Here is a 24091-nt window from a genome sequence, read left to right as displayed (position 1 = left end):
TAGAGCAGACCTCTGTGGAATGTCCCTTACTTCAACCTTCCAATTTGAAAGTGATCCCTGGGTAAGCAGAGTATAGTTTTCCAAGTAGTTTTTACCTGCCATGTTTTCCTTGTTTTGCCCTTTGGGAATTTGATGCGAGATGAAGTCAGAAGTCTTACTGAAGTTGAGAAACATGATGTCCTCTGAATCTCAACTGGGGTACAAAAATATTGCTATGCCAAGTTGAAGTACCTACAGAGCGTATCCCAGTTCATATCAGTGAGGTGCTTTGGATTTGTAAATATTTGTAATAGCAGACATTGTCAAGGCTCCACACGTGTCCTACGCTCACTGTCATGTTAGCATATGAAGACTTACAAAAGGAGCTATACCAGTCCTTTCTTTCCCCCATGTCATCCATAATGGTGGGACAGAACCTGAGAAGGATCCCATTAATGTTAGAGGGTTTGGCTGATTTCTTCAAAAGTTCTATATTCTTTCTCAGCTCTTCTGATTTTTCTTGCTTAGAGCCTCTCTGACTTGTCTAAATGGGAAAAATTTTGTGGTCAGACATGATGCATTGGAAATGTGAAGCTCCTCTACAATTTTGGGTGTGGACTTACCCCATTGAAATGGGCACAGAAGGGGGTTTCTTTATAGGACAGTGCTGAATACTGAGGTGAGCGATGCTCGGTAACCTCTTTGATCCTTTGCAAGGATGGAGACGGTTCACCTGCAGCATTTTATGGAGATTCAGAAAAGCTTATTTGACTGGACTGTGTGACTTGAGATGTCTTCCGGCTTAGTCAAGCTAGAATACGAAACTGAGGGTGTTTTCCAGTAATTTGGAACAGGCAGAAAATCTATTACCTGGCGTACGATATGGCTGCAGTTGGGCGTCAGAGTAGAGACTGGGAATGTTGATCTACCGATAGGTTAGTTATTCACATGGCCCAAGTGTGTATATATATACCCAAGATAGTAGGTTTACACTTGGCACCATGTTTCAGACTGGGAGAGGTACCCCTTCCTGCCAAGTTGTTATGAACAGAAAGTGAGGCATGAGACACCACATATTTTTCTGAAGTGTGAAAAGTTCTAAGCCTAACGAAGTGTAACGTGGGCTGAAAACCATGGAGAGTTCTGTGATGTGGTAGTTTCAGAAATAAGGTGCGTGGCTCTAATTATTGACATGTATCAAATGTTAGAGTGCTGTTTACGTAAGAAAATTTAAATCTAGTAGTGGTGTTGCTACGGAGTCGTTTTCTGTTTTTCACTCATACTCGCCTTGAATGAATCCAGTCCATTTATCTTAAATTTTAGCTAAACCTTTAAAACATGTTGGCACTTAAAATGTAGAATTAAAACTTTCCATGTGTGCTTTTTTTTTTTTTTTTTAAATGATGCTGAGACATCTGTACCTCTCCCTTTTTTTCTGAACGCTAAGCAGTCTCATTTTCAGTTGTTTTTAAGTTGCTTTGCCTTTGTCATGCCTGTGGAAGGTACTCAACAGTTTAATCCAGAAATTTGAACTAAGCTGTGGGTAGAATAAAAACTATAAATCACCAGTCCCCTAGTCATTCTCTCTGTATACATCAATGCTAGATAATACATTTTATGGCATTAATGCTTCCGGTGTTTCTAAATTTTCTGTTTATTGCCTCGCTTAACATAATAGCTTGGAAAGTGGATGGATTATGAGCTTCCAAAGTATTACAAAGCACCTTTCCAAACTCCTGGAGAATTTTTGAGAGGGGATAGTATTTTTCCGTTTTTCAGTAAACTTTTTAATTTCCAAGAAAAGCAGTTCAGCCTATGAATTTATTGGTCAAGTTGGGTCACCCTGATTGAATTTGTTGGTGAACTTTGAAATCATTTGAACGTGGTGTTTCTACAACTGCAACAGCTCCAGAAAATGATTTTCTTCAATTAATGGAAGACTTCGAATGTTCTTCCGCACATAGCTGGGAAAAACAGAAAGATGACTCAGATGCATGTAGGTTTTACCAGGAGTCTGTCTGTTCTGTAGCTAATGAATGCTGCTAAGAAGTCTGCTGCCTATGGAAAATAAAACATTAATGAGATGATGGAGTGCTGGCACCTGAAAAAATAACTGTTTTGGAAATGAGGCAGGGGAAGATGTATTGAGGGAGGAGTCACAGGGCCGCAGCCGGGGTGCTCGGTTGCTCTGAGCTGGTAAATGTCTGTGGATTCCACCGATGGTTCTGCCATTGGTCTCTCCACTGAAACACTGGAAACAACATTCATTGTAAGGCAAATTAGAATTGTCACGTGGATGTGCCAACTGAATTTTAAATCTCTTCTGTTCTAAGTTAAACATATAATTTGACTGGTCTTTACTGATGCGGGCTCTTGGTCAAGTTATTCACTTGTGTAGGTAGAATAAGCAAGGGTAAAATCAAAAGGCATTAATGACTGATACCTATTATCTGATTAAAATGAAACTATTCTCTTTAGACTGAAGGAGTGCTGGCTACTCTGAACAGATGAAGGAGAAGCCCTCCTAAAAAAAAATAAAAATTTCAGAAATAAGCAGTGTTGTCAAATGTGGTTTTGTGGATGAGTTTTCCAATCTTTTCCTGTGCTAGTACAGAAATAGGACTGAAATCTGTTGAAAACTTTCATTCTTTTTTCATTTGCGTACCCACTTTCTCTTTCATCCTTTGATCGGTTTTCCTCCTAATAACAATCTATTCTTGATTAATTTTATTTTTTTTTTTAATTTTTCCTATTAATTTTTAAGGTATTTTAGTAGTTTTTACCTTAAAGACCTCTTTCCCCTATTTCATTCTTTTAGGTTTTTGGGTTTTTTTGGCATGTGTCTGTGTTTGTGTTTGTTTTTTTTTTATTGTCTTTTCTTCAAGCATGGTTTTGTATCTGTGTAAATCAGTCTTCATTTTTAACATGATTTCTCTCTTCCACTTACTCCTTTGGAATGAGGAAAGAAACACTGGCTTTGTCCATCTTTGCTTTCCAAATGTGTGTATTTAATTTGAGTAATTTTGCAGGGAGATTTTTGCATGTTTTTTTGGGAAGGAGGGATGGAGGGGAGATTGGGACTTGAAAACATTAGGCAAGGCTCAGGCAGGGATTGTTGTGACTTGTGCACTGGTAATTATTTCTGAACTTTCTGAACTGCTTCAAAACATGATCACATTACTGTGTGCGTCATTGTGAGAGACGGAGAAATTTGTTTTTTCTAAATTCTTACATCTCCTCAGAAAATTGTTTTGGTATTACGTAATTGCCATTGTTCTTTTGCATGTTTTTCATAGCATCCTCCTGGGCAGCTGAGAAGGAAGTACAGTTCCTGCTCCACTATTTTCCTGGATGACAGCACAGTCAGTCAACCGAACCTCAAGTATACCATCAAATGGTGGGTTTTATAGTTATTTTTTTTGCTAGAACCTACGTTATGTATATGCATATATGTACACATAGTTCTGAGTCATTACTAAGCAAGCTTCACAGATCTTAGTTTTTGAAGTAGTAATTTTTTTTTTTAATCCAGTCATGCTCCAGAGGCAGTGACGAGGATGAGCACATGGTATTACTCTGAGTGTAGGTCTGTGAAGAATCAAACTCCCAATACTTCCTGTCTCACCAGAAGGCAGCAACTAAGAATCTCTCATTCTAGCAGCTGAAATCATTGGGCTTCAATGTTCAGCAGGATACTTGCTTTGGATGAGTTTGCAAAACTTGCTTGGATACTTATTTATCCAGAATTTGGGAATTATCAGAAATCTCTTGAAATCGAAGAGCTCTTTTCTGTTCATGAGAAAATGCTCATTTGCTAAGCTTTCCTTCCAGTGTTGTGTTTGAAATGGAAATCAATTGCCTCCAGATTAATTTCCTTACTGAGTACAAGGGCACTGGCTGTTTATTGCACAGCAGCGGGGAGCTTTTTATGTGGTGTGCACATGGGCTTACCCTTGGGTGACATCTCCAATGTTCATTTCAGGTTTCACTGGTGTCTTTTTACGTTTGGAGAGGAATGAAATTTGTATTTATAGTGTCTTGTTCTTTACATTTTGTACAGTAAAGGGGAAAAATGAGGCAACAAATGCTTGGGCATTTTATGCGGTTTGTTTATTATGACTGCTGATATCTTGAGTTGTTTGCAGGATGGTTACCTTGCTGTACTCAAATGCAAAAGTTTATTGAGACAAAGCCTGTGCTACAAAGACAGGAGAGACAAATATATTCAGACTATTACATCCAAAGCAGTTTGTGCTGTTGGTGGTCACTAAAGCATGTTCTTAATTTTTCTGTGTAAGAAAAAAAAGAGGGGAGTGGAAAAGAGATTTACAGTCACACTGACACCTAATTCCTCGTAATTTATTTCTGCCTGAAATAATCTTGCTTTTCCTCAAGTTTTCTTTATTGGTAACTTTAAAATCAGATGAACACTGGAAAAATGTTTTTAGTTTTTGAGGTGTGTTTTTTTTTCTTCCTGGAATCTCATACTCTTCTCTAAAATTCTTTGCATGCAGATTTTTCTAAGTGCATCCTTTTTTTGGGGGGTGGGGGTGGTTCTGGTCCCTTTTAGCATTGGAACCGAGACTGTTTTTGGAAAGAAGAGGTGGGTTCAGTTGGCTGCAGCAGCCGAGAAACATTTTCAGTGGGCCACGGTGGCCAGCAGCAGCCTTGTGAAAGGGGAGGCAGAAAGACAAGCTGGGGCGGCGGGCAAAGTGGTGGCATTTGGGAGAGATGGGGGGCAGGTGGCAGGGGGCAGAGCTGCAGGGGGGTGTGGGTGGACATCGGGCTGGAAGAGCCGGCCCTGGCGTGGGAAGGGTTGGGAGCTGCAAGGGGTCGGAGGGTTTGAAAAGGGGTTATGTGGGGTGAGAAACTGGAGTCTGGCACAGGAGGCCTCTGGGTGAGGAGTCTTCATCTCCTCTGCTCGCCTCTCTGGCTGCACACTTAACAGATTTAAGGGTGGGGAGATTGCAGGATTATTGCTTTTGTAGTACGGCTTCGTTTCTTGCTCCCATCCTGGCAATATCCGCAGATAAATGACTATTGCACGTAGGTAAATCTATGAGGGATGTATTTCGGCCGGTTCATTTATTTCTTCTGGGTGACGTTAGGCACTGGTTTGTTTAAAATATTATCACGTCTACTGGAGATCTGCGGCATCGGTGGGGTGGCCAGGGCAGGGTGATGGAAAGCCCCATAAGCTTCTTTCCTGCACACTGAGGGCTAGCTGTACCAGTGTGTACAAAGCAGAATAAAACTTGGATCTGAGATTTTTATAGATAGATCTATAAATCTGTAGTTTTATAATAGATAGATCTATTACAGCTCTGATACTTTCAGATTCTGATACAGATTTCTAAATAGTAAATATTTTCTAAACTTAATTTGACATTTTGTTACAAAAGCAACCATATGGGCACCAAGCAGAGCTCTGCACGTAGATTCTTGCATCTACTTTCATAAAGTGAACTGGAGCTGCAAGTGTGTTCCTAGGGGCGTAATTTAAAATTAAATTTTAGGAGTGATTCATTTTGTGAATAGCTTTCAGTCAAATTAAATTCATTCATAAATGTGGTTTTTGTGTTCAGCAAGGGCTGTGTCCTTTAAATGTCCACGGTACACAGTATCTCTTAAATAACTTAATTCCTTAAATATGTATTGATAGAAAAAAATCAAATTTAAAATGCATTTATGATCTAAAAACTGCTAATGCAGCCAGGTAAAAGCTATAATACTTATACAACGTTAGTAAAATATATTTACTTGCAACTAAGAAAAAATATTTTCCACTGCATGGCTGTTCAAAAAAAATCAACCAACCACCAAACCTGAAGTAATTTAAAATTCTACTAATGATGTAGCTCCAACATATTGTTTTCCTAACACATAGTATGTCAGTTTTCATGTAAAAATTCTGTAATAAAATCACAGAGGAGCCAATCGACTCTTTTAAAAGGCCTTTTATGGAAAGAAAAGGGGGGGAATTTTGCGTCAGTGTAAGACATCAGCATCTTACAGTGAATCACTGACAAAACAAACTATCAACAAATAGAATCGGTGAACTCCCTCCTCCTTCCTTGTCAGTTTTGACTGGGTTTTATGCTGCTGGAACAAATAAGGAGGGTGCTGATTCTGCTTTATCCTTCAGTAAAGCTCTGTCATGTGTAAAGCATATGTCCTGCCATAAAGCTGGAGTTGTGAGTTTGAAACTGGAGCATAACCATGAGAAGCCACGTCTTAATTCTCTTCATTCTCAACCGTTAATGAGATCAGTTAGATGTGTACTTAATTAAAACTGTAGCTTTCTCTGAATATAAGGATGCATGTCGTCTTTGCACAGAATAGAGAGAGAGGTACTTGGGTGTGTGGTTGAGAACATGGGAAATGCGTAATGCAGTAAGTTATTCAGGGAGTCGTCTTTCCAGAGATCAAATAAGTTACTTGATGCCATAAGGCTGTAGAAGCCTGGTATTTGGGTCTGGTGTGAGTGGCTACATAGAAAGACAGGCAAAAGTTATTGGATTTAAATATAAAATCATAAACCAATGGTGATTAAAGCATTTCATGTCAGCCTGGCAGCATTAGCAAGCAATAAAAGAATGTCTAGTGCCTGTGATGCTTTATCGTCAACCTTGGAAGTCAGTGGGAGTTTTATTATTGACTTTAGTAGAATATGGCATTAAATGGAAGGTATGTGCAATTCGTTATGTGGAATATGAGGGGTTTTGTAAGGTATTTCGTTACTAGTGAAAAAGAGGCACGTGGAGCGGGCTGAACAAATATTACAAAATTGTCTATTTACAGCAGTTTTCCTGGTATCTAACAGTGAACAGAAGAAAATAGGCTGTTGAGCATCCTTTTTGTCATGCTTTGTGCTGGGTTTTAATTTGCATGTTAATATGACAAATAATTTCATTTGGCAGTTCTGAGATATTAACTCTGTATTTTTCTTTACAGTGTAGCTCTTGCAATATATTACCACATCAAAAACAGGTATGTGAATAATGAAATCTTGTACTGAAAATATCTTTAATCAAAATAAATGGTCTGCCCAAACCCTAAAAATCCATGCTCTGTTTCTTTCAACATGTTTTGGGTAGTAGTTTTCTTATTTCCCATGTTAGAAATGTGAAACAGTTTCTTTTATATTTTTATATATATATTATTTTGCTTAGAACAATAAAAATCAGAGGATTATGTACAATAAAAATCTGGAAGCATAGTTCAGCATTGAAAAACTTTGATGATTCGGTGTTTAGTTTTATATGCACTGGACACATCTGCATTGTTGCATATGTTGCAATTACATATAGAGAAATCTGAATAGTGTCTTTCAGATTTATTTTTTTAGACTATACCTTTGTAAATTTAACTGTAAAACCATGGTCAGTTAATGGTAATGGATTTTGAAATAAAACCCATTAATTATACAATGAGTGGCATTGTGAATAGATGTAATTCAAGATGCCTCAGAAACAGAGCGGGTCCTGGCTTATCTCTTCTGGTGTCGCATGTTTTAGATCTCTGCTTAGTCAAGATGATTAAAATTGAATAGAAAATAGGTTCTCTAAAAAGTAACTTGGTATATAAATTAACTTTCTTCATATTGAATTGTGCTTTTGTATCTTAAATTCCATGTTCTCGTGATATGTCACAGTATCATAAAATAATATTTCCTGACATCTCTAATAAGAGATTCTGTAAATACTTTAAGTGACTTTTGTGTCCATGGCTTTTCAGTGTGTCTTTTCAGAGAACTTGGCTTAGATCTCGATCTAACAAGCCACTTACACATTTTTTTTCTTCTGGACTGTAAGAAGTCCGACTAGAACAAAAGGAATTACTCATAAATTTAAAGTTAAGCTGGTACGTCATTTGGGACCATGTTTCAGGTCACTGGAACCCATCACACTTCTTGAAACAAGGCTGACATCTAAAGAGAAACCTTTGGAAGTGCACAAGGGCAGAAAGGTTTAGGGCTTGATCCCTGCTGAAGGCTCTGAAAGCTCTTAGAAGACTTTCCAAGATGTCAGTGGGCCTTGGACTGAAACATGGTGATATGTAAAGCAAAAGTTGGAGTGAAATCTTTTTGCTAACTTTTAATCTCATTTCCCAGGAAATGAGGCATTAGCTGATCATGCTTGAATTACTTGTTTATCCATCTGTGGTTCCCTTTTTCCCCTCTCCTCCCTTGTCCCTGGGTTAGTTGGGCTAACTAATCAATTTTTACTACATTTGACTAAATAGTAGAGATCTCAAAGATAATCGGACTCTAAAGTTTTATGGAAATAAGTTAGTCTGAAACACTCTGTTAAGTGTGATGCCAGATGAGTAAAAGGCTCAGGAGAACAGGGCACGTTAGGTACCACAAAGGGTGAGAAACGAGTTAGAGCTCACAGTCGGGCAGGAGGAACCCAGAGCCACAGGAATTCAGAGCCAAAATACACAAGATTCACTTCGTGCAGATTGCCATGGAGCTGATTTCAGCCTGCAGTGGAATATGCCTATTTGTGGTCTTACAGAACTTGATGCAAATTTGACCTACAACTAGTAGGCAGAGAGGCTAAACCTTTATAAAATAGAGGGTCCCATGTCAGTGTCTTGAAAGCGAACCCATTCTGAATGTTATCTTCTTGGGAAACTTGCTATCTGTGCTTTCAGTTTTGGAATGGAGATTTGATTTATTCAGGAAGAACTGGGTGCTGCTTCTCCCTTCTGAAGCTGCCCGGGGTGGGGAGATGTGATGTGAACGTGCCCTCTGCCGCACTCGGGACAGACGGTCTTGGCAGTGATGCTGGGGTGGGCTCGCGTACGTCAATTAACGACTCTGAAGTGAAGGATGTGAAATGATTGTTCTGTCTTCGGTTGGCTGTCATTTAGGAACGGAGGGACAACCCGATAACAGCATTCAGTTGTACTTGCTGCTGAAACAGCAACAGCAAAACATATGTTCTGTTTCCTGCTATTATAGGAGAAAAGGAAGTTGTTGACGTATGTGGTAGATTTTGGTTCATTATGGAGGGTGGGGAAGTAAGAAACCACTGTAACTCTTAGGCTCAAGGTTGGTTTTGACAGAAAATTAGTCGACCACCTGCTTTGCCAGAAAAGAATTCTTTTCAGACAGAATTTATTTGTTCCTCTATCCTGCACAGTTGGCTTGAAACTAAATTACTTATATATTATAATATATATTACTTACATATTATATATAATATTCTAAACTCTCACCAATCCCAGTTTTTTAGAAACTGTACATGAAACAGAATATTCCTTCATATGTTTCCCACATTTCATTTGATTGTAACGTTCTAGTTATCACTCCTTTTCCCAGTGTCTCCTATCATTGTTATATTGATTGGCTTCCTGCAGCTTTTGTTGTGCTTAGCTATTCAACAAGTGTAAAAGACTACACCTGTCTTGTTGTCAGAGGAATGCATAAGTATTGGTGAATTTCCTAATTCAATAAATAAAATAACATAAACCCCAACACACTAAACGAGAAAAATGCTTCGATCAATTAGTAGATGGTTCATTTTTGAAAGACAACAATGTCAACTTGTTCTAATGAAGATGAAAACCTATTAACTCTTTTTTTTTTTTGTGTAATAGATTTTTTGAGGGCAATCACATATGCCTTCATAGCATGCAGCAGCTACAGCATGAAGAAATAAAATAGGAAATTCTTTCTTTCTCTCCTCTCATTGTGAAGGACCACAGTTTACTGTAGCACATCGATGATTCCAGTGAGACTACTTCTGCATTAAGATACTAGCCTTTTTTATATAGGGGTAAAAGAGTCTGGCCTAAAATCCTTCCTCATTAGGAATTTTCTAGTAATTATCGCAATCTATTTTTGTTTGTTTGTTTTAATTTAGGGACTCCTTTTTTTAAAAAAAAAAAATAAAACAACAAAACAAAACCCCCACAGTGTTTATTTCCAGTGTCAGCAAGCTTTATAGCAAAAAAAAAAAAAAGGTGACCTTCAGATGTTGAGGTTTAAATATTAGCTGCTAAGTAGTACATTTTGTAGACATGAATTCAGTGAAAAACTCGTGTTTCCATGCTCTGAGACATGTGCTGTCGAGTAAAGATAGAAAACATATTCAGTGGTTTTTCTCTTAAGAACTCTGTGACCAGGGATGCTATAAATAAAGATGGGATTGTATTAAGTAGGTCACATGGATGCGTCTGTCCAGAAAGCGTCCAGTTCTAACTGGTACTGTTATACCACTCGCTTCTGTGATTGTTAGTGTTCCTGCCAATATTACACACAGCAAAAATCTCATATTGCAAACTGGATGTTAGTCTGAATCAACTTGCATGTTGATCTTGAGCAACAGGGATCTGAGAGAGTAAATACCAAATAAAACCAATGAATAGGAATATTATTTTGTCTGATTTTTTTTTTATGTAGTCTGTTTTGCTTTCAGAAATCATTAGTAGGATAGGGTTTTCCAAATAAATAAAAAGTGAAGTGTGTAAGTATTAACTAAAGGATAACTGTAAAAATAGCGTTGCATATTTGTAAATGTTCATAATGTTGACAATAAAGGAGGAAGAGATTGCAAGGATTGACACGATGAGGTTAAGAACAGGAGAGTAAGCTGGGCTGATTTTACCGTAAGGTTATAGTAGTACCTTTTAGGCTGTGAAAAAGCCTCACAGTAGAGAGCACAAAAGCTGTGCATCCTGGGCATTGAAAGCTAAAAATTTTAGCATACTTTGTAATATGGATTTCCTATTACACGTGAACCTTATGGCAGAATAAGTTTCTGCCAACTTCTCTTTGCAAATCACATTTCTGCAGTGTTTCTAAGTGCTCCGCAGCATGAAGGGTATTGGAGTTTTAACAATATGCTTATGTCTATGAGAGCTGTGTGCTGTCGTGTTCGGATAATGACACTGCTTTGGTTTTAATACTTTTTAGGGACACAGACGGAAGAATGCTCTTAGATATTTTTGATGAAAACCTTCATCCCCTCTCGGTAAGTTCGTCTGCCTCTTCTTCCCTTTCGTGTGAACCGTCTTTCTTTCTGCCTGCTTCGTTTTGTTTCAGTCACCTATTTGGAAGTATTTCTTCCTTAGAAATCCGAAGTGCCACCAGACTATGACAAACATGACCCAGAGCAGAAACAGATTTACCGCTTTGTTCGGACGTTGTTCAGTGCTGCTCAACTGACTGCTGAATGTGCCATTGTCACCCTGGTGAGTGTCTGAGAGATGACATCAACGATCTGACAGACCCAGTTTGTTCCCAAAGCGTGGGTTTGTGTGATTTAATAAGTCTAGGTGCTGCCAGGGAATTTTTTTCTCACCGTGGAGACCAAGGGAATTTCTCGATGGGAAGAGATGCTACGGTTCATGTTCTCGGGGAGAGTAAGTGATGGAAGAGGAGATTGGGTAACATGCGACACAGAAGCCGGGGTTACATCTTGCCCTCACAGTGATAATGTTACAGGCCACCAAGGTGACTAATAGAAAACACAGGTGGCATAAGTGCTCCGAACAAGAAGCAATGTTAAAAGCAGAAAGGCTTCCACTTTTGGGGGGGGTTTGCTGTGTATCATTGTAGCTCCCAGCAGAGGCTCAGGAACAGCTGTAGGTAATTTAATAGCACTGAGAAGAATTGATGGGCCCGTGAAGGATTCGGTGAGTGACTGGGACATGTTGATGATGGCTCTTTTTAACTTGCACAGTACTTGTCTTTCAGGACCATGCCATAGGATTGAACAATTGTACTCAAGACTGAAGTTTAGCTACTTAAAAATAGCATGACACAAAAGAAGGTTGAGATTTTCAGCTGGTGTGGATCAGCATAGCAATGTGGATTAAAGGAGCTAAAGTGATCTCCACCAGCTGAGAATTTCTTAATTTTCCTGAAATTTTTATCTTGCCAACTCTGACAAGCCTCTTCAGTTTTCAGGCACGATTTTGGCCATGTTCTTGACTCAGAGATCTTAAAAGAACAAAATGTTTTTTTACCATCACAACATGTGGTTTCATGACAGCTTTGTTATGCGCTTTAGATAGAAGAAGGGGAAATTGGAGAAGGTGGATTTTGAAGCCCAGACCTACTCATTTCCTCTGTTAATCTCTCTCCCTTGGCTTCTAAGATTAGTTGGCAGGCTTTTCTTCTTCAGACAGTCAGAATGAATTGTACTAGCCAGTACAGAACAGGAATATGAGAGAAATAGGGCAAGAAACGCCCTGCAGTGCTCCACCCTTACATTTTGAAGTATTGCTCTACCTAGTTACTTGACCCAGCCATTACTTGTTTGCTGAAATGACATTTTTTCTGTCTCTCTCACATTAATTGCACTAAGTACTTGTCCTTCTCCCTTTTCTTCCTAAGTGTTTTCTGCTGGAGGAAAGATAGGTTGTGTGAATCAGTGTGTTCTTGTGTAATTTAATTAATCTGCTGTCAAATACAGTGGAACCTTGTAGTTATCTGTTGTTCGATCTTAGGTTATTTGATCAATGAGGGCGCTGTTTAGTAGAAAGGAAGAAAGCTTTTTTTTTTTTAATAACAATACCTTCCTGTTATTGCAATGCCTGGAAAGTTCTTCCCCTCAAATCTTGTTAACTCAGGCAAATATTTCAGTATCTTTCATTTGTAACTATTTTGCCTCTTCTGGTTCTCATGTGGTTTCTCTGCAAGTAACTCTTTTGGTGTGATCTGCAATGAAGTATAAATGTTTTTAACTCATTTGTTATATTGCAGAGGTAGTTCCTGTAGCTGTTAGTGCTTGAAAATTCGGTGCCTTGGGTTTTTTACCCAACACAACGATCACAGATAAGCGGTTTTATAGCCTAGTTCTCAAAGCAGCCATGCAGATGTTTGAGGATAGGTTTGGTGCAAGCGATCAGTGTTACTGTTCTGCTATTCTTGCCCATGTTTTCAGGGTAACAGCACCTGTCTGACCGCTCTTTCCAGAAAGCTTCAGAGTTTTTTGATAAATAGTATTTTACAAGTACGAAGTTCTGCTGCTGCTGCTCTCGGTTTCCTCTACACTTCTAGATCCCATTTCTTTATTTGTTAGTGTCATCAGGAGGGGCCCCAGAGACAGATCGTGTTGTTTCTGGCACGTTCAAATGTGGAAATTAATCTGTGAAAAAGCAATCAACCCTTCCGCCCTCCCCACGCTCCTGAAATCTTAATAGTGTTGATACAGCTATTTATGAACGCTCCAAGTGCTTTCGAGTTTGATACCCTGTCTGGAGAAGGAGAGCGCAGCATTCCCTGCTGGAGCTTATGTTTTGCCATAGTCTGGCCATCCGTGGGGCGCAATCTGATAGCCCTGTCTGCCACTTGCTCCTCCTGGGAGCGTTGCCAGAAGGCAGGAAGGATATCTGTGGAGATCACAGTACATTTTGAACAAGATGCTACAACTATTATCTTTCTTCCACTCGCTCTAATTCTTTTTAAACAGTGCTAACCACCCCTTTTTACTGCCCACATTATTAACGTGGTCTAAGGTGTGTAGTTGAATGCACTCCCTGTTTGTCGTTTTACGTGCCATTAGCCAGGTAGAAGCAGCAGTTACAATTGGTCCTACAGCAGGCTGTACGTTCAGCACAGGAGCTGAGTAACTGTGAAACTCCAGACTGTTAGATAAGCTAGTCTCCAGCAAAAAGCCAGCATTGTGTTGCTTCGAGCACTTAATTAAAATATTTCAATTAAAGCCTCCACTATTACAGCAAAAGCAATTTATAATTAAACAAAAAATTTAATTTTCACACAGCCTCCAGAGCTGCCAGGAGATTTCCCATACTGATAGGTGAAAAATTAAAATCTAGGGTTGAAACAATTAAATACTAATTCACATTATTTATTTATAAAATAATACCATAAGAATAAAATTAGTTTCAAGAATCGTGTTGCTGATTTAAAGTCTTGCAAGTAATGCGTTTTGTCCCAGTGAACAGCTGAACTGTACTCTGTGACCGGACTTTGTGGGAAGAATAGTGCTCATGTGCTTCTCCCTTGACCCAGAGTGTTCCCATCCTTGCTAACACTGAGAAATGCCGGTCTCTTCACCGTCTCCTCCAGTGCAGAGGTGACAAGTTGTACTTATGTTAATCTATTAATTGGATAACAACTAAAAATGTGGGCAGGAGCGTTATCAGGAAAACAATACAGTGTTTGCATGTTGTGAGAATGAAATATTTATGCTTTGTTCTTTTGTTCTGTAAAAATGAAACAACCTTGTTAAGTAGACATGAAGAGGAGAATGGTCCAAGTTTTCTGCTTTGCCTTGGCGTGACTTTGAGTTTTGTGCAAATAGGCCAAATCTAAGGCTCCTAATATATCTCAGTGTCCATAATAGTTTCAGAGAGGATACATTTTGCATTTGCAAATAGGCAAATATGCTAGGTCTGTATGCTATAGACTGATCAGATACAGCCGTAACGTAAGTACATACAGTACGTCAGCTGAATTATTTTGGTGAAGTTCAGAGACTGTGCTTTTGAAATATGTTACAAAGTTCATACTGTGACTGAGAAGATTTGGTATTGGGAAATTTGAAATTTGAAGTACCTAACAATAAATTCTCCTTGGGAAAGACAGGTATTTAATGAATCCAGACAGATATTCCTGAGTTCTTATTGTACTCTCCAGTCACATTTTCAGCAACTAGGTAGAGAATATTGTTGAACTGTGTTGCGAAAATTATAGTATTTGAGGAGAATTTTGTTTTTTGTGTGTTTGGAGGAAAGGTTAAAGCTTTGATTTCCTTTCACTGGAATATTTTTTACTTTTAAATGCTGATAAAATGCCTTTTCTTTTTTAATATTTCAATTGAAGTATCAAAACCCTTTTATTTGTATAAAAGAAAACAAAAACACAAAAGAAAGTGATCAGAGACCATAGAGACACTTGATCTGCCGCCAAGGTCCTTTTCAGCTGGCCCAGTATAACTACCAATCCTTACAAGGCTAATGGAAGATGCAGGTTCCTCTGAAGACCTCGGAGTACAGTGCAAAGTACTGTTTATTGCCTGGTTTGAGAGCTGTCACTCTCCATCCAGTAACCATACGGGATCATCAGTGAGGTTGGGTGAGCAAGGCAAAACATTGAAGCCAGGCTCCGCCTCGTGTAAGAAGTCCATGAGCAGAGTCGTGTGTGTCCAGCATTGTTGGTGACCACTTTTGTCCTGGGCTTCAAGCATTCCCTGGGAGGTGGACGAAACCCACCACTTTGCCACATCTGAGGAGGGTCTCCCAGGCACAGAGAGAAGGTCTCTCCACCCGTGCTGTGGATCCTCAGTCCCTTGGCAGCTGGGCGCATGGGTCAGGGTACACTCCAGAGAAGGGCAGGAAGAACATGGCTTTGTGCCTGTGCTTCAGGCACTGGTGGGAGCAGAAGACTCAGGTTCTAGTCCCTGGTTTTAGGACTATTCTCTATTTAGGACTATTTAGGACTATTCTAGTATTAACTATCGATTAATACCTACATGTCTGTCAGTCAAATCTTGCTTTAGGCCTACTGGGATATACACTTTATAAAAAGAGAATACTGAAGCTGGAGGAGGGGGATTTTTTTTTTTTTTCAAGTCCCCAAGAGAAGAGGACATTCATTCAAAGAACGGGTGTCTGTTTTCTGAGGCATCTCTAAGGGCTTCTGTGTGGGCAAAGAATGAATGCTGATCCCAGTTTTAGACTGGAAAGTCGATGTTGCCTAATAGTTTGAATGCATTTTATGTGTATTATAGATCTTTGTCTTAAAATGAGTAAATTATGGGGCAAACCTGGAGATGTGTGACTTTTCTCTCAGTTGCATTAATGCTTCCTACAAATTTCTACAATGATGCTTTGCAGTTATTCATATTTTCAGAGTTTTGTGACTGTGTTTGTTACTCTTTTTCAACATTTGTTCTCAAAAATAAAAAATGGGATGAATTTGCAAGGCCCCTAATGACGGGCTGTCCCTTTCCAGCAAATGGATGGCACCAGACCTTTGTGGAACATTTTAAATGCCCAGCTGGGCAACTGCAAAGCACAGTTATTTCTAGAGAGTCGTGGTAGGGAACTGGCTGATTGCTTAGAACAGAGCATATGGCAATGTAGTGATTGGATTAGAGCTGTAATTTGGCTGTATGGGACCCACTACCAATTATAATTTTTTCCGTACGAGTATCTTTTTAGTTTAAGGAATTGTGGCATGCCGAAGTTTTCTCATTAAAGAGAAAGGACTGCGTATTTCTTCGTGATGTGTTGGGATGCAAACTGTCTTCATGAGTCGTTCTGTGCTCCTGCAACTTATAATGTGGGTTACGTAGTGAGTTCATATGGACTTTAAATGAGAGAGGGAGGGAAGGAGGTTTTTGCAAATACACGTTCATTTGTAGATTCTCAATTATGGTAATTAAAATACCAAAACCATCATCTCCTTTCTGTAGATGTGAATCAAGTGAGAAATAAATAGAGCCACTACAGTTTTATTGGTAAAACAGAGATAAAATTTGACATAGAGCAGTATAAAAACAGCATGAGAAAAGATAATGCTTTGCTCTTGCTCCTGCCTCAAAATTCAGAATTGTTCTAGTAAATAATGTCAGTGACATTCCTTGGTGATTGCCCATTTCTTTAGTGTGCTGAGGACTCCCACTCAGCCTGCTTGGAGGCAACGCACAACTTCTGAGCTCTCTGTGTTGCACCACAGGAAACTCCAGTGCTGCAGAAAGATGGAATCACAGAATAATTCAGGTTGGAAGGGACCCCTGGAGGTCAACCTGGTCTGGCCTCTGCTCAAAGCACGACCACCTGGATCGGGCTTATCAGGGCCTGCCCAGTTGATTTCTGGATTTCTCCAAGGATGGAAATTTCATAACCTCCATAGAAAACCTGCTCCGTTGTTTTAGGGAAGTGAAGAAAAAAAAAAATTATGGTATTTTGGGTGCTTAGACTGCAACTCCAGTGTGATAAGCGGTGTCAGTGGGATATTGAGGTTAATGTCAAACACCTTCAAAATGAAGTAACGAAGAGAAACAAACCTTCTGTAAGAATCCCGTAGTCAGATTTTAATAAAATTTGAGTGTTCCTTTGGTTTATGAAATATTGAAATGAAATGATTGACACTTTCGTATTTGGTATATATCTTCCTGAAGGGGAAAAAAAAAAAAAAAGGAAATAAATCTTCTCCGGTATTTTAACTTTTCTTTCTACTTGAGGGTATTATATAACATACAAAGTATGCTATAATGTCCTCTGAGATGGAAAAAATGAGATGCTGTTTCACACTAATTAAAACTGAGCTCTTCAGTGCTATCTTTAGTTTTCAGTTTCTTCAAACGAATGTATGTTCTGTTGATTGGGATGTTGTGTAACCAGCTCTCTGCTATCCAGGATCTTGGGGAGCAGGACATCCTAGATAACTGGGACAACATTTGATGCTGTGGTTTCTATCAGACACTCGGGAAGTCCAGGATGGATTCACCCAACTGCAAATAATCACCCTGGGGATTAGTTCTGGCTCAGCAGTGGGCCTGCTGGAGCAGCGTTGCTGGAGCTTGGATGTTGTTGCCAGTCTGGTTAGCTTTGTGCCATGTTATGCTTCTGTGCCTGGATAACAAAAAGCCCCCCAGGACTAGTGATGGTAATGGGTGGCTAAATGCTTCTCCACTGTTCTATTGCAAGTCCAAGTCCTGGGAGTTAAGATCAGAGGCATCCAAACTGGCTCAGCATGGAGTCATTTCGGGTCTGGCAGGTTTATGAGCTCAAGATACTTGCTGAAACAACTCAGTTCTGTACCTCTGCTGGACCTGAAATGGCTTTGGAAACCATTTAACTACATTCCTGTGGTGCTGCGTCTAAGCTAATGAATCTCTCCAGAGTTCACTGAACTCAAAGCCAATTTGGGATTATCTATACCCACAGAGTGGTAATTTTATTTAATTAATAGAAATAAATTCTTTTTAATTCAGATAAATGAATTCTTAGCAAAGGCAAATCACCCTATTGGTTTCAGTTACGGTTAAATAATACTTTGCTCCTATTCCAAGTGTAAAGGTCAGTTATTGCAAGATCTTGGTGCAAGTCTGTGGGAAGAGATGGAAAATTATAATCCAATATTGCTCTTCTGAAATCTTAACTCTGTGCAGTGTATCTTCTGACGTGTGCTCAAGTTATTAAAATGCCTCCAGTGAGGTGTGTTGTCCATCAAAGCTTGTTAGACTGACAGTCGTATAAAACCATGTGGTTCGTTCCCAAACACAGCAGACGAATAATGGAGGTATTGAGTTTGTAAGTAAAAAATGTATTGATGGACCAATGTCCATTGGTATTTTCCAGATCAGAATTGCATTTTCATTTCAGTGAGGAATTGAAGTATGTTACAAATTAGTTTTAAAGATTGTAGTGTTGTTGGTATTGACACTGAGTTATACTTGGTGTTTGCAAGCTGGGAGGAATTCCGAATGATACGTTGTTTGACTGAAGCCACTGTGAGTTTCTGCTAATGTCACATCAGTAACTTTTATCTTTTACTTAAATAGTATTGTTATCATTCTGTAAAAATCTATAACCATACAGTCATAGAACTAAGTGGGTCATGGAAGGTGTGATGAAGATGAGACTCTTGAAGCTATTAAAGTGTTTGAGGAGAACTAGGTGTTGAATTAAGGCAGAATAAATCCGTTGTCTTTTTGGAATTCAATTTTTGAATGTTTAGTAGAGGAGTGGTCAGAAGTTTTGCCACAGAAGATTACCTTCGGAAGAGGCACTTCAAAGGATCAATTAAATTGAAGAAAAGTAGCATTGGTGTAACAGCTTCCATTTGTTTTAAGCTTTAGTTCCATTCTTAAGCACGGGTACAGCTGTTAAAAGTGGGTGGAGGCAAATCATGGCATTTATTTTAACTTATGTCTTCTAGGTAGTAAAAGCTTATTTTATCTTTTATTAGTTATAGTTCTATAAAGGAACACCCATCAAAATAATCCAGAGGAGATGAGGTTTTCAGACTTCTTGTTTAAAAAAAAAGAAAAAAAAAGTGTTTCTCATATTATTTCTTCTGCGTTATTTGGTCTCTTGACACATAAGTAAATTTCTTCCAGCATTCTGAGATGTGAGTTACAATATTCTTTTCTACAGTGAGCTTTTAAAATTGAGCTTTATTATATGACTTTACAGCAGCTAGTCCCAAAGAAAATGTAGAAAGTGTTTTGGTTGTGAAAATTAAGCCAGTGAAAATCATTACAACACATGAATATACTGAATAGTACTCACAGAATCCCAAGCCTGTTGGATATAATCCCCACGTTTAAGAAAATGACCCCTGTGTTTAAGACGCTATTCAATGTATAGACATAATTGCATACAAATGGCACTTCCGCATGTCACATTTACCATTACATTCAATGTTTTCAGTGATTTTTTTTATTTTTTTTAAAATGAGATGGAGCATGCCTGCCTGCATGTGGGAAGACTCACTTGCTTTTGCCAGCAAGAGCAGGTGGTGTTCTCCCACCAGCCATGAGTTTGTTTGTGATGAGTAGCGTAGTGACTGACCACCCACCAGCCCTTCCTCTTCAAACGGGCTGAGCGCCGCCTGGCCCTTCTCCAGAAGTCTGCACTGAGTCAGCACATCCCTGCAGCAGCCAGGAGCGTCCCCCTGCAGTGGCGTAGACTGCTGAGCGCACGGCAGGCTCTACCTCTCCTTTTCACTCTGGTGTCCCATCAAAGTCTTGGTGCTTGGGCTGTTACTGTGGCCTGGGCCTAATGTATTGAAATGCTCCAAGATTAAAAACAGTGGTCGACAGCTCTTTGTCAGGAATAATGAACTTTCTCATATTTGCGTAGGAGACAGAGCTCACGTGCCTCTGTGTATGCTGCTGTTATGAGGATGCTCTACATCAGTAGGACAAGAGCCCATGTATGTACCAGCTTTTCCTCTGCCTAAATTTCACTGTCTGCAGAGTCACCTACCTGGTTCTCTCCAAACTAGAGGTAGGGAGAGCTAGAACGAAGACCGTGTGTGACTGAGTAGGCTTGACTGAAAGCTGAAGAACTACACTAACGTGACAGCATAGGCGTATCTTTGGGAGACAAGTCCTAGATTACAGTGAATTCCCACATTAGCTGAGGACTTTGATAAACTTTTACAAATGTTTGCTGCAAGAAGTAGTCTTGCTCCTTTTCGGTCTTCTCTTACTTGAACGCATACACTTAAAACCCAAGACTCAGTCAAGGAGGCCACAGCAAGCGAACAAAACAAAACACTCTCTTTTAAGGCATTTTGAAGAAAGAAGCCAGAAGCCACACTAAGCGCTTTTCTCCTGGCAAGGTATTTATCGTCTTCAGTGTTATCGGAAGATGATAGAGTCTCACTCCAGCCAACCATACGCCTGGAGTTAAGCCCAAGTTATCACCAAGGACTCAAGAGCAATTATTCATATCCTTCAACATGCTTTTGGAAGATGCTCAAATATGGTAATTAAAGTGGTATAAGAATAGTGTCTTATCAAGCTCTTATTTAATTTTTAAGTATATGCTGGTGGGAAGGTAGTAGCAAGTTTATGCTCCCTTTTTACTTAGGTGTAAGTTCATCTGTTGTGAATTATTCTCCTTTTTGTCTTTCCTTGCAGCATCATTCTTATCTGTTCTTACCAGTTTACTGTTCTGAATGTTGTTGAATTTGAGCCCACTACAGCATCCTTACTTGGTTTTCTTTTTTTTTCTTTTTTCTCACTATTTCGAAGCTAGAGCTGCACATAAGAAAGGATAATTTCTGATTTTTGTATGCTTTGTGTATCTATAGATATGGAGTATTCATTCAAAATCTAATAAAACTGCGTGTGGGAAGTTGAAATTTAAGAGGTTTGCATTAACAGTAAAGGGTCACATTCCGCACCGATGTAAAGCAAATGAGTTCATTTCCTAATTTAAGAGTGGCATGATACTATGGCTTCCACACGCTCTCTGCTTATGCAGCTCCCTGCAGTAGCACGGTGTATTGCTTTAAAGAAGTCTTCTGCTTCCCGGGGACAAATCCAAGGAATGCTGTTTGTTCATAATTCAAGGAGCAGTTTTACTTGTTAAGTGGAAGAAGTTTGTTTGTGTAATATAGTGTGTAAGGGGTTTGTTTGCACCGTCTGCCTGGAAAGCAAAAGGCAGCTTTTTAAATTGAACCATCAGGTAGCGCAGACTCCGGTGAGATCCACGTGCCACCTTCTTCACTAAGCTTTGTGTTTCTCTGGTCTCCCAATACCAAATTTTACTCGTCAAAATCTTTTCAGAGTGATGCTCTAAGTAAAAAGTCAAAACTCTGTTTTTAATAATGGGCTTGACACATAATTTGGAACTTGTAATTTTGTGCTTCAATAGCGTTTTGCCTTCCTTATGAAGGAAAATACCTTTTTGGACCATTAGTGATATTTTGTTTTACAGCATTATAAGGTAACGTTGCGGTTTTCTTCAGTGTTTGGATGGCAGGCAGGGGCAAATCACAGCTAAAGAAGAAATGGTGTATTCAGGAGTCTGGCATCTGCAGTCTTGAAAAATTCAGCTTTAGTTTTATGTTATCTTGCTACCTATACGTTCCTTATTAGAAAAACAAAAACCAAAAAAAACCAAAAAAAAACCAAACCAAAACAAAAACCCAAAACACACAACAAAAAACCACCACAACCAAAAAACAACCCCAACCAAACCTGAAAAATCCAGTTTTATCCAGAGGTCTTATGCTGTAAATATTCTGACTTCATAGCTGAGTATAACTTTCTTTTCAAAGAGATTTTTGAATGTTTATTATGCCTGTCTTTTTGTGCCTAATGACGTAGGTAGAGTTGAACAAAGTGTTTAAAAGAAGATTAAGGTTAATTCCTCATTAACACAAGAAAAATAGAGAACCCTTTGGGGAATGCCAAAGGTCTTTTACTGGGATTTCTTTTTTTTAATTTATTTGGCCAGTCTGTAATATCCAACATACTGTAACTATTCAGACTTTTTCAGTATTCTATAATTTCAAAAATTCATTGAAACTATTTTGGCATTGGTAGAATCAATGAGATGATGCTTTTCCAAATAAGATTTCTATGCATCTAATATTTTTTATGTATGCTTCGTTTATAAGTTAGTTGTCGTTATTTGTTTAAAGTTAGTCTGGTATTTATTTGAAGGCACAGATACCCCCCAAACTTGGGATATTTTCTAAAAGTTTTGTGAGTTTTAGTAATTATCTATAAATCAGCCATAATCTTAGAAAAAATGTTTTAAGTTGGTAAGTAAAAAACTTCAACATTATTTTTAACACCTATATCTTAAAGGAATGTTTTCAGTTTTCTTAGCAGCCACGTATTTCTTTTGTTAGAGCAGAAGTAAATTTCCCTCAGCATCGGTAGAAGAATAGGTATTTACGATTTAAAACAAGATGCTGGTCCTTCAGAATCCCAAGCAGTGTTCTGTTTTTATAAAATAAGCAGCCTTTCAGGTCGGTATGATATTTCGCATGTATATTGTACTTTCGTCAGAGCATCTCATACAATCTCCTGCTAGTTTCTGTCAGTCAGTGTAGTCTCCTGAAAGAGCACTAGCCGCCTAAATAACCACCTAATTGCTTTTTATCGCTATGCAGAGAAGAGGGTGTTATAAGATCTGTTACAAGATACAAAGAATAGGTTATTCTTCAATAAATGCAAACCTGTATTTTTGCAGAGTAGCATATCAGGACTAATTGTTGGTTGTAGTAAATGTGTCTGTGTTGTCATGTTGAAGCACTTCCAGGTTCAAGTTCTGGTTCCTCGTGCGCAGCAAGTGGTTCCACGGGTGAGAAATAAAACTGCAGAACAAGTTCAGTTCCTCGATGCCAGTCAAGGCAGTAACAAAAGTTTTCTTCCAAATCAGAGCAGAATTTGCTAACTTGATAAATGACCGCATTTCATTTTCCTTAAATCATTGCCGGAAGGGTGCAGTGAAACCTGTTTGAAACGACCTGACAGTGGACAGAGAAATCTGTTGCTTGGGAGAGGTGGTCTGTTGAGGAGGGAAAATTGTGTACTTTTCACATGTGAATTCGTTGGAGTATGACAGTATTAGTGACAGCCACAGACGCTGGAACTCGACTTCTGTTTTCCTTCAGTAAGAGTAGGAGGCAAAGAACTTACACTTTGTGGTGTCCACTTTGAACAAAAGTTGTTTAATATTGTGCATTTTGTATTTTTTCCCATTATTTCCTCGCTCACTGTGCCACTTATACTGCAGAGTGTGTGAGACAGTTCGTTTTGTGGGCTGAATATCTGCGCACACCTATTCAGATATTTAATATTTTTTTCATAAAATATGTTTTTTCCGTAAAACTTTAAATCATACAACAGCTGTCTGCTGTTTTTGATTATTTTGGTGCCAAGCTCTAATTAATTGTACATATCATAATTGTGAAAATTAATGAACAAAACTATATGAAAGATGTAATTGGCCTTGATTTTATTGTGGACTCATAAAAATAAATGAGCTTCAAAGTATATTAATCATTATTTTATTATTAATTGAATAATATTTTCTAATAATGCTAGACCTTTCAAGAAGCACAAATCACTGAAGGAACTCTGTGTGCTTGTATGAGTGCAAATTTTTTAGGAAATCACAAGTGAGCTCTTCTGGGTTTTAAAGTTTCTGTCCTACGCTCCCCCTTTCCCCTTCCCCTTATCAATATCTATCCTACATTGAATTTTTGATTTATTAGCTATTCTTTGGGTATTACTTGATTAATTTTTTTACATATTAGCTGTTGTTTGGGTATTTTTTATATATGTTAGCTATTCTTTGGGCATTGTTTGATTAGGTGTTAATAAGCATTAATTTAGTCAAACTGCAGATTTATTATCTATCTTCTCAGCTGGTCTATAAACTGTTTAAATGTTGTGGATTGCAGAAGTATCCAGTTTTGTTCACCTAACATGTAACTATTCATAATTGTAATTTCCCTTTCCCTAATAGGGGGTAGAATTAGGGGGACACAGTTCACCCACAACCAGTATTTCTTAGAAGGCATTTTGTTTGTCGGTCTGTTGCTATTAATGTAATTGAGCTGCTGTTATTGATAGCAGGTAACTGTTCACACAGCCTGTTGACTTACTCGCTCCTGTGGATCCCTGACATATGCACCCATCTTCCCTGGCTG

The 24091-nt window shown here is 38.7% G+C and overlaps 1 protein-coding gene across 4 annotated transcripts in view; it reads left to right on the top strand.

Moving 5' to 3' along the window:
- Nucleotides 1-24091, top strand: part of CCNY (cyclin Y) — a 129768-nt gene that overhangs the window by 91186 nt on the left and 14491 nt on the right. For all 4 annotated transcript variants that reach the window (XM_063324458.1, XM_063324459.1, XM_063324461.1 and 1 more), the window contains 4 exons: nt 3276-3376; nt 6934-6969; nt 10904-10961; nt 11062-11181. In XM_063324458.1, the coding sequence (XP_063180528.1) occupies nt 3276-3376; nt 6934-6969; nt 10904-10961; nt 11062-11181 (315 nt within the window). The remainder of the gene's footprint in view (nt 1-3275; nt 3377-6933; nt 6970-10903; nt 10962-11061; nt 11182-24091) is intronic.

The sequence above is a fragment of the Chroicocephalus ridibundus genome, chromosome 2, assembly GCF_963924245.1.
Source record: "Chroicocephalus ridibundus chromosome 2, bChrRid1.1, whole genome shotgun sequence".
In the NCBI taxonomy this organism is placed as follows: domain Eukaryota; kingdom Metazoa; phylum Chordata; class Aves; order Charadriiformes; family Laridae; genus Chroicocephalus; species Chroicocephalus ridibundus.
The sequence above is the reverse complement of the archived record's forward strand: the minus strand, read 5'-3'. Positions and strand labels throughout refer to the sequence as shown.